The sequence below is a fragment of the Kryptolebias marmoratus genome, linkage group LG20 (genome assembly GCF_001649575.2).
Source record: "Kryptolebias marmoratus isolate JLee-2015 linkage group LG20, ASM164957v2, whole genome shotgun sequence".
Classification (NCBI taxonomy): Eukaryota; Metazoa; Chordata; class Actinopteri; order Cyprinodontiformes; family Rivulidae; genus Kryptolebias; species Kryptolebias marmoratus.
In genome coordinates this window covers 7,614,452-7,625,826 of record NC_051449.1, presented here as the reverse complement: position 1 = coordinate 7,625,826, position 11,375 = coordinate 7,614,452, and the positions used below count along the sequence as shown (strand labels likewise).

The window sequence follows — 11,375 nt, the reverse complement described above, 5'->3', positions numbered from 1 at the left end:
TTTCTGCTGCTGCTGTCCATTTGCTTTAGGGTTGGACGTCTTGTGTGTTCAGAGATGGTATAGGGATGGTTAAAAATCCCAGTAGATCATCATATTTTGAAATACTCACCCTAGCCTATCTGGCACCAACAACCATGCCACATTCAGTCTCACTTACACTGTCTTTCTTCCCCTTTCTGATGCTCAGTTTGAAATTCTGCAAGTCTTCTTCAGCACGTCTAGATGTCTGAAGGCATTGAGTTGCTGCTATGTGATTGGCTAATTAGCTAGTTGTGTTAACAAGCAATTGAACAGGTGTGCATAATAAAGTGGCTGGTGAGTGTATGTGAATGTGCTCTGGACACTTTTTCATGTCACTGCCTCTCAAAACATGTTGAAAGTCAGTTTTGGTCTGAAGTCATGTCATAGCTTGTCTTAAGATTGCTTACATAGTCATCTCAAAATGTACTATACAAACATAAATGTGCTTGTCTTCTCATCTGTCATTTTTGTAATAATAAATACAAAACATTGACTTTTTAACTACGACAGGTTAAAAAAAAGAAATTGCCAATAGTTGTATGGGGTACATAGAGAAAACAGTGTTTTTAGCACTGGTTTCTGCAAAAAAATCACAAAGCTAAATAGCTGAATTTACTTAAACTGCTCGAAAAATCAAGTACTTGAGGTTATGTTAGTTATTCCCCTTGTTTTATGTGAAGTACCAGTGAAACTGCTTTCAAATGTGTTAAGTATTTTTTGTATAAAAGCAGTAATCCATATGGTGCCTCTGTGTGTGTTTTTGTTCAGTAAACTAAGAATATGGCATTTTAGTATGTGGCAAAGTAGTGCATTTTTTTTCAATGTTTTTTGAGCAAAATTGACAAGGAGCCGAAAAACTGTCTGTGTTTCAGAATTGTCTAAATGTAAAGTTTGAGTTCAGTATTAGCATTAGATAATCTATTTAAAACAAGGTTATTTTCAAATAATAAAATCCTTGTAAATGATGAGAAGGGCCTCTTAATTTAAAGTATAATGGGCCACAATAAAATGACAACTAATCCACAGTTAAAGTTTCTGTTTATGACTGAAACGAATTGGAAATAAACCCCAGTCTTTGCAAAGTACAGCAACTTACCACACATTTATTTTGCAGTCAGTTTACACAACTGGGACATTGATGTTGGACATTTACAGAACATTTACACATGACACACCATTACAGTTTGAACAGAAATTAAATGAAAGTTTTTACTTCTTTTTTTTTAAACATTTAAGTTACTTATATTTCCTACAAATGCTTGTCATAGGTACACATGCATACGAAATACACTCTCCAAATTTCAAACGCTCACACACTCGGAAAACTGGACCATAAACAAATGTACAAAAACACCGTCACGAACATTATAGATCTTAGTCAGTAAGTCCACCTGTATGGCAAAAATATACACCATATATGATAGAGAAAAGACATCATTTGTACACCAGGGCAAATCGATAGCAGGCAACATCTAAGAGCAGCTGAGTAGCGATAACTACACATTCAAAATTCATTGGCAATCAATAAAACTCACACACAGAGTCTTGACCAAACCGGCTGAGCAGCCACAAACAGAAAGGAAACCGTGTCAGAACCCAGAGATGCGACTGTGAATCACAGAATGCATTTCAAGCAAAAGTTTAGACATTTTTTAGAGTTACAGACATTTTACACAGCAAATAAACAGAACGGACATTTTTCTCTAACAGCCATGGTAAACAGATTTCTATTTACAACTAGCTAGTTGCAGCTGGTTGATATGTTGTTGTCAATTAAACCTGTGGGCTTGGAAATGTTGGCGGGTTCATAATTTCTGGAGTCCCTCATGTGAATCAGCAGAAGTGGCATTTATCTGGACTCCTTTTGTAAACAAGGCCAATTCAACCTGTTTTTATATCACCGCGTGTTCATGTGAACACCGTTTCTTGTGGTAGTTATTGTGAAAGTTCAACAAATTGTGTTCACAAATTCACATGATAGGGAGCGATGGAAGTATAGCTAGTGCTACTTATTAAAAATGTTACACATACAGTAATAGTTTAATAAAGTGACCCATTGCAGTTTAATTAGGAATTAAATCAGTTTTAATTGTGTTTTTGGACAAAGTTAGGCTAAGTTTACCCACTGTTAGCTAACCAGCTGCTGCTAGTTAGCATACAAACATAATAAAAAGTAATTGATTCATCTTATTTAATCTTCAGCAATAAAGTAGTACATTTTAAAAGTATATAGCATAATATTTTAAGAAAATAGATCAAGGGCTTTGCCATTTTAGAATAAAGTTTTCTCTTCAAACACCGTATCAACACAACTGTTTCCAAAGAAATGTAGTTTTTCTATTTTTAGTGTTCTAACCTATATTGCTATATTAGCAATACAGCTGTCAAATAATGTTAATGGTAACAACTTTATGTTAACATATTTCTCAGCGAAGACTTGGGGAACATAGATGAGTGCATTTCATGTCAAACAGCAAAGTACACCTTGGAGAATGGAAGGGTGATGATCACATTATAATTTTAAAAATTTTAGTTTCATCACTAATATCAAGTGTGAATAAAATTCTCTCTATTTTTTTGTTTTGTTTTGTTCAGAGAACAAAACTGGCCAAAGGTGACAAAAGGTAAAAATAATTAGTAAGGCTTAAAAACAGATGATAGTTCGGCATAAATCAGAATCTCTCACAAACCTGCAAATCCTTTCAAAGTGCCAGTAGGGATCATTCTTTACAGGTGTTTCTTTTTTGATCAGAACGTATGAAATTGTCCACGCTCATGATTTAGACTACATCATAGCACGCCACATTGTGTTTTGGCAATTGAACTGAGGACATATGGTCTGAGTTAGCAACAGTTATTAGTGTTACAGCGCTTAATTTTGCTGTGGTGTTAAAAAATTACAAATATTTCTGTAATTTTCCTGCCTTTGCAAAGTAAATGTTTAATCAAACTTTTACACAGTTCACATTTTTGGTCAAAACTAAAGTAAAACGAAATATAGAAGAAAGGATTTGACATAATTTTCAACTTTTGTTGTATTTCTATATCAAAATTACATCTGTATAAGGGCTCATTGGTTTATTCATATAAAATAACTCACAAACATTCATGGTAATAATGATAGGACTATGATATGAATATAAAATATAAAAAAAGCATCACAAAATCTCCTTTTACCTTCTATGGCTTCAACTATCAAACTTTGCTGCCATCTTGTGGTAGACAAATTCACAGCACAGGTGTGGTCATGTTGGGAGTTTTCAACTCTTCTTTTTTTTCACAGACAGTAACAGCTTTAAAACATGGTCGTTTCCTTCTGAGCCGGTTGAAACTCAGAATGACTGCTGGTGATAGAAACACGTAAGCAGCAGAGTGGTTTTTAATCACACCCTCATACACACTTTGTGTTTTATCTGTTGCAGTTGTCACAATCATTCTACTTTTGATTTTCCTACTTGTCTAACACTCACTAACAGCTTTTCTTTTTTTAAAGCGGACGCAATTTTATCTTTTTTTTTAAGCATTTTTAGATATTGTGTCTTTATATTTTACAACTTTAAAAGCATTTTTTTTGTTTTGTTTAGCTTTTTTGAGAAGACATTTTGCCACACATCTCACGCTGTCACCCCACAGGACACCATACGTTTATGGCACTTTGAACAAGTGAACATCAGTGTACATCAATGTAATAAATAAGACATCAGTAAAGAAGCTTGCATACTCTACACGGCACATGGTTAAAAAAATAATAATATATACATCCACATCTGCTCAACAGTATTTATAATTTAAAAAACAAAACAACATTCTTACAATCCAAATGAATGACAGCGCAAAAAAGAAATAAATAACGTAAACATATCCTCCAGCACGCTTCTTTTCACATTTTTATTACAAACCAAAAGCCTGCTCCTGCTTGCACAGTTATTATTGGTTTGCATGTTTGCACACAAGTACAGAAGAGAAATGAGCAACACTCAGTTGTGATTGTCACGAGCCGGTAAATTAAAGCCTTTTGTGGTGACTGTTAACAACGCGTCTCTTTTGAAGCGCTCAGTATTGAGTTGCTCGTTTAGAACTGGTAGTAGTTGTAAAAGTAATTAGAAAAAGCCCAGTTAAGGTTACAAATGATGCGACACTGTAACTTCATCGGACGGAAAGCAACTCTTCACATTGTTTTCAAAAAGGTAAGAAAAGCTGAATTTCACCAATAAAAGTCAAAGAGAATAATTTCGTCACCACGTATGCATGTTCTTTACAGGAAATGACTGTCTGCACACATTTAAATGATCTGCTCACTGAATTTTAAACTAATAGATGAGTTTTAAAGTGATAGCTGTTAGTGACTGACTAGGCACTTTGGAATGTGGGCGGAGGAGGTGATGAACGAACAAACTACAAAAAGGAGCTTTTTAAAATGGCATAATGGGCTCCAGATGTTTGCAGTGTCACTTCGGAGCGCTTTGGACCGAAGCATCATAAATGACATGTCCTGTTTATGATCACAGCCTGCAAAAACGCTATTGATTAATCTGCAGAGATGAAGCCCAGCTGGAGAAATGTCCCGTTGTGCAGCTGAAGGCTCCATCTGGAAGGGCAAAACAACTCAGGCTTAAGATGTTTTAAGCCTGAAGATGGAACAAAAATAATCTTTTACTTGCATGAATACTCTGCTCTGATAGTGACTCGGGAGTTTGGAAAATACTGCCCTAGAGACACAGGGTTCTCTTTAACTTTTAGATAATATTTATTTCTTATACAGGAATAATCCATAGCAGTGAAGACAGGATTCACTGGTGATAAATTCTACAGATTTGGGCTCCAGTTCCTTTTTGAAAAGGTCATTAAAATACAGCGTTATGCTAAAGGGAGCGTTTCTGATCTACACATCATAAATAACTATTTACAGAATCCATGAGCTGTTTTTTTTAAAGTATATATATATTCCTAAATGTATTTTGACATACCTTGTACTTACGGCTGATTGTAAAAACAAGTTTAAATTTAACATGAAACATTTAAACAGTGAGCTTTTTGTACATGCGAAGCGAACGTTTGGTTGGTATTTAACTTTGGACCGTCATGTGATTCAGTCAGGCAAGAAACTGTATGGCACTTTGAAGCACATTCATTTTACACCAACAGCCAAATGTGACCCCTTATGTTTAGTATTCAGCTGTCAATCTTTTGCATTTATTTACTAATTGTTTAGCTTTTGCAATCGATTGCTTATGTTTTTGGCACTAGCTTTAGTTGCAGAATTTCTCTTGAATATTTGTGAGGTAAATTTAAACAGATGGGTTGGAATTTATTCAGCTAAAGTTGGAAGGTGCTTCAGTAATTATAAAAGTTTGCAACCCACAGTTTGTATCGTAGAAATAAAATAGTCAAATAATTTTATATTTAAACAAAACGTTGAAGTATGAAAGCCAGCTGGGCACCTCTAGTAAATGCTTCCATTTGACTTTTAAAGGAGAAAAGGTGCGAGGGGTCACTTTGGTCTGCTCTGGTTGGTCTAATGTTAGTGGAACGGCACCTTGATGTCGACTCCGGACAATCAGACGCTCAGGTCGGCAGGCTGATGTTGGCGTTCTCCGCCAGCGGGCTGGACATCCGTATCTGGGAGCTGCTCTTGCTGAGGATCGACAGCTGAGTCCCGCCGTTCACTCCACTGCTGGCCAACGAAGGATGCCTCTGCTGCTTCAGGTCCACAGCAAAGTACCGGTTCACCGTCCAGCTGCGCCATTTCCTCTTGATCTCCGACTGCACCTTCAGGGAGAAACTTCACAAGGTCATTTTTAATGTACTTTAAGCTGTGCCAGCTCCACAGAAAGGTACAGTGCACTTAGTGTTTGTCAAAAAGGGTTGAAAATTAGTCTGAGGTGAATTTCAGTCAACTATATACACATTCAAGACCAGTATTTAAGTTTCACTATAAACTTTTTCTTCTTGTGTGGTTTAAAAGAATTAGTTTTATATTAAAGGTGTTTACTAAAGCATGCATCAGAAAGTTGGTTAGGAAACGGTTTTAGTTGAAACAAAAAAGTATTTTCATTGAAATCACCATATCATATTTGTATTTTACTTTATATATAATTTCCATTTAAGCTGCAGTAATTACAATATTTCTCTGCTTCTTTTGTCAAACTGAAAAGCAAGTCAGAACACACATCTCTTGAGTTTTATACTGTAAAATTACTGAAACATGACTGGTTTTCTGCTAGAATGAAAAAAAAAATTAGATTTTAGGTGTCTATCATCAGTTGGTGAAATCTACCAGTGATTTTAAGGCAACATCTGTGTTCATGTGTTGGTTATTTTTATGTGTACAGTTAAAGGAACAGAATATCTAAACCAGACAGAAGCCTACTAATGTGTTTTAAATCTAGAAACACAATCATCAAGCTGGCAGCCCATATCCACCCTGTTTTATTCTGTATTTATTTATCTATTTCAGTATTTTGTTTAATCTACACACATACACATTTGAAGACTCTTGGTTTGCTGCTGTTTTAATGATCACTCATTACTTCTTTGTGAATAAAATCTAAATATAAACATATAGGCTGCACAATATAATATTCTTTATAACGGATATTGTCCTTATATTAGTTTAACCCTATTAATAAAATGTTTATACAGATTTAGTTACACTATAAATAAATACAATGTAATTTATATAACTGAATAAAAGTTTTGCTTATTCAAAGTTCTAAGTAGTGTAAAGTTATTAGGAATTCTAAAATCTGCAAACCTCAGTGAGCTTTATTTGACAAAACTAAATTAAGCACAAAGAAATTAATAAAAAAGGACAAAAGCTTACCTCCCCGTTGAGGAAACAGTAGAGGACAGCTACCACAAAGCCCTGAGGAGAAGCATGGAAAAGACAAAACAGTCATGGATGACAGTAATGTATAATAACATCTGCAGCTTCATCAGCAATAACTAACACTTATATAACAAGTGTTTATTAAAAATGTGTTCCTAAGCAGACAAACAGAGATTTACGTCGACTGGAACAAACCTGGAAGGATCCGAGGCCCAGCTCAAAGACCAGCCTCTCCCTCTTGCTGACATCCTCGGGTGAGAAGGCGAAAATGGTGTAGTGAATCCCAAACAAGGGGATGAGAAGCAGGGTGGAGCGCGCCAGACGCCTGAACACACAAACAACCAAGATTTGATTTTGATCCTGTTGTGTTTCATACACAAGTCAAAAGAGCATGAATTTAACACAGTTGGTCGACTTCAGGTGATGCAAGAGTTACACTGCGGAAGCAATGACGGACTGTGAAACGCCACAAGCTAAGGCCACAAACTGACATTCAAGAATGCATCTGTTTTAAAATCTCAATCCTCAGATTTAATACTATCAAAACATGACTGTTTCACAACAATACAGATCCAGATTTAAGGATATCACTGATGGTATTCTGTAGTTTTCTTACTGTCAACAAATCCCATGAAAAGACCACAAAATTAATAATAAAAAAACAGTGACAAACTAATTCTACAAACATAAACTGTGTTATACTGTTGAACTCCACCGTAAATCCTAAACCTTAAAATAAAAATAGTTGAATCACTCTGTTGTGCTGATATACTCCAACTTTTAAGTCCACTCAAGCCTATACTGAGTCATTTCTGCAGTGAAATACTCCTCCATAAATGTACTATTTACTCAAATTACATTAAATTAAGAGGGTTTCAGTTATCTTTACATGAACAAATATGCTTGAAACTGAACAAAGCAGAGTTCCCAATTTGTTGACAAAAAGAAATACATCAGAATAACACCAGACTTAGTGTCTTTCTTACACTTTTATTTATGATTTTATGGTTGTGGTCCATCTACAGCAGGTTTTTCAATAAATTTACAATAGGAAGGACAAGAAACCTAGTGTTACCTTGTTTAATACTTCACTGTAGTTACATAGAGTTTTTTTTTATCTCTTTGGTATGAATCATGCACTCAGCCAAAACACAAAGCGTGACAGATGGAAATATAACACAACTCACAACAATCACGCTGAAAACTTTACAAGTGTGCAAAACGAGGATTTCACAGAGCAATCCAGCAGCTCCAGGGGTCCTTGTGGAGTCATTTAAAGCTGATTCACTTTCTTTCTGAGAGTTAGAAAAGTGGATGGAACTGCCTAAATTTATCTTTAATAGAGACTGTATCACATTTGGGAGGTTGTTTGTATCACATCTAAAACTAGATGTTAGTCACAGCTGGCTCTAACTGTGACTTTAGAGACAGTTTTGTCGGATATTACCTATTTTCTTTAAGCCATAGTCTAGTTACAACAAATACATGTTTACAAAATGCTACTGTATACTGCAGGCAAAATGTGACACAAACCATCAAACATCAATACATTTTTAAACGATTTAACATAAATTAGGAAATGCAAATGTTGTGTAACAAAACACAGAAGCCTCTTGAACTGTATTGAGAGCAAAGCTTGAATGTCTGGTAAAGGACTGCCACTAGTTTAGATCTGGAATTTTTCAAAGTTTATTACCAGTTATGTATCTTTTTTTAAAATGTTTGAGGTTTTTGCCTTGGAGTTTGTTGTCTTTTAAAATAGATAGGGAGCAGATGAAAGCAGCTGTGCCTTTGAAGAGCAGCAAACTGTAAATAAAGACAATAAAGTGTGAAAGGATGTAGTGACATCTTGTGGTACAAACTGCAAGCTGCAAACCAACTTAATACTTCTGTTTCCAAACTACACTACCCACAAACAACCTAATTAACAATAAAAAGATATATCACCACACGCAAAACTAACTAATATCTATATTGTATTTAACTTCTTAGTCTACAAAAAACAAAAATGTGTCCATGTCTAGTTTTAGAGAGAGGTATGTGGGATTATCCAACCATTGTTTGGTTGTGTGATTTGGTCGCTCTTGTCTAAATCTGAGCAAGAAAGTCAAAGCATTAATTACTTTTTGCAATAAAATAATTACCAGCAGCACTAAAAAAAAAGAAAAATAACAATCAAAGATTTTCATAATTGAATGTTTTAAGTTTTTGACTATTTATCTGTTTGGTTGATTATGCAGTTCATAAAACCCTATAATTAAAAAGGAAAACCCTCAGGAACCCCTGGTGTAAAATAAACACAAACAAACACACGATCCACATGAGACAGCCGTACGCACACAAACAGACACACACACACACACACACACACACACACACACACACACACACACACACACAACACACACTTACAGTGTGATGGTGGATAACTCTGACATCCTGCACGAATGCTGAACAGCCTGTGTGGGCTCACTGAAGCATTTCTGAGCACAGCTGCTACACGGCACAAAGACACACAATACAACAAAGACAATGTCTTTAGGGACACAGACGCGTGGTCTCACACTCGCACACACCTTAACAGTCTGTCACTCACACCTAGACCCAAGCAGCAGATGAAAATGGCGTTATCTGCAAGGCTTCAAAGGACTGTCCTGTGGGAGCAGACTGGGAGTGATGTCTAAACTACAACTCTACATCGACGCTCAGTCATCCTGTCAACAGGTACTACATGTCATTCTGAGGAGACTTGAACATGAGGCTATAATACTACATCATACAGGACTGGATTCTGGAATTTCATTTCTAAAAACAGCTGTGTTTGTATTTCAAATAAGATTTACCATCAACCCCCTAAAGAATATAATGTATTTGGTGCGTTTATGAGCATTTATAGAAAATAATTCACAATAAAACAGCTGTTTAGGAAGGTAACATATAACCCAGTCTAACAATGGGACTAACAACTGGTAATTCTTTGTTTTTTTTCCCATTAAACACCAAAAGATGCTTGTATCTGCCTCCAATAAATTTAAGTATCATTCTCAGACTTTTAACAAACCTTCCTTATTCTTTTAACACACTGTAAATAACTTTTTTTAAAAAAAAAAGGCTGCAGGGTGCAAGATATAGACAACCTCACTAATGAGCCTAGTTCTCGGCCGACATTTTCACTTGAAAGAGTAGCGAAAGCACCAGTGTATTCATCAGAGCTGCATTCAGAAGACGTTCAGCTTGTTAACGTTTTCACAGAACAACCAGCATGAGCAGCTGCAGAAATGGTTACAACACCAACACTTTCCCTACTCTTTCAAGTAAAAATGTTTGCCGTGACAAAAGCTGCTATTGTTAACGTTAGAAAATCAAAAAAATTTCGACCATACTAAACATTTCAGCGGATTTATTATTTAGATTTTCAACTTACAGATAAATGCTCGACTCATTTCCTCCAATATCTGGGGACTGCAGCTTTTGCACCAGGATGATGATGATTCCAATGAAGAGGACAAAGTTAATCTGACAACAAACACAAATGTAGCACATGATCAGTCTTTTTATGATCCGTTACCCTGCTGATCTGATACGTTTGATTACTTCTCCTTTTGGGAAACAGCCAACAGGTTAGAAGTCATCTCTGAGAGTTGTTATAGTTATTTGTCTTTGTTATATGTTTTGATTTGCTTCTCGTGGATTTCTTCTACATGTTCTTATTCTATTAATTACAATAAATGCCAACAGAAAATAATAAATTTACCATTATTGAGGCCACAACAGGTCCTTTTATCACCCACCAGAGGGCAGTGTGCTCATTTGTATCCCAGCATCTGATGGAGGTGAACAACAGCATGTTTTAATAATCCTTCAACATGGCTCTTTTCTTGTTTGCTCTACATAAAACTACACTAGAATAAAAAAAAAAAACTTTTTTTTTGCTGAACGAAACAGAATAGCTACAAGCAAGAAGCTAATTCTAGATAAACACCAATTTACATCATTTTGTGTTCACTTTTTCTGTGTTGATTTAACATTACCGGTGGAAATTATTTAGGGTTGGAAACAGAATTAAGGCGTTAGGGCCTTTTGGCCCAGGGCTAGGGATAGGGTCTCAACAGGGTTTGATGGGTTAGGGCCTTTTGGCCCAGGGCTGGGTTTAGGGTCTCATCAGGGTTTAATGGGTTAGAGCCTTTTGGCCCAGGGCTAGGGTCTCCTCAGGGTTAAAGGGGTAAGGGCCTTGTGGCCCAGGGCTAGGGTTAGGGTCTCCTCAGGGTTGAAGGGGTTAGGGCCTTTATGCCCAGGGCTAGAGTTAGGGTTTTAACAGGGTTTAATGGGTTAGGGCCTTTTGGCCCAGGGCTAGGGTTAGGGTTTCCGCCTGGTTGAAGGGGTTAGGGCCTTTTGGCCCAGGGCTAGGGTATAGGTCTCCTCAGGGTTAAAGGGGTTAGGGCCTTTTTGCCCAGGGCTAGGGTTAGGGTTTCCGCCTGGTTGACGGGGTAAGGGCATTTTGGCTCAGGGCTAGGGTTAGGGTTTC

At 36.4% G+C, this 11,375-nt stretch overlaps 1 protein-coding gene across 4 annotated transcripts in view; it reads right to left on the bottom strand.

Annotated features, from left to right (window-relative positions):
- Positions 1 to 1,104: 1,104 nt before the first annotated feature.
- Positions 1,105 to 11,375, bottom strand: part of adcyap1r1a (adenylate cyclase activating polypeptide 1a (pituitary) receptor type I) — a 26,347-nt gene continuing 16,076 nt past the window's right edge. Inside the window, exons 10-15 of one of the 4 annotated variants that reach the window (XM_037982090.1) lie at positions 10,605 to 10,674; positions 10,275 to 10,366; positions 9,263 to 9,346; positions 7,046 to 7,175; positions 6,845 to 6,886; positions 1,105 to 5,803 (exon numbers count right to left, since the gene is read on the bottom strand). In XM_037982090.1, coding sequence (XP_037838018.1) covers positions 5,579 to 5,803; positions 6,845 to 6,886; positions 7,046 to 7,175; positions 9,263 to 9,346; positions 10,275 to 10,366; positions 10,605 to 10,674 — 643 coding nt within the window. In that variant the 3' untranslated portion in view covers positions 1,105 to 5,578. The remainder of the gene's footprint in view (positions 5,804 to 6,844; positions 6,887 to 7,045; positions 7,176 to 9,262; positions 9,347 to 10,274; positions 10,367 to 10,604; positions 10,675 to 11,375) is intronic. The other 3 variants (XM_037982091.1, XM_037982092.1, XM_037982093.1) reach the window with 3 other exon arrangements.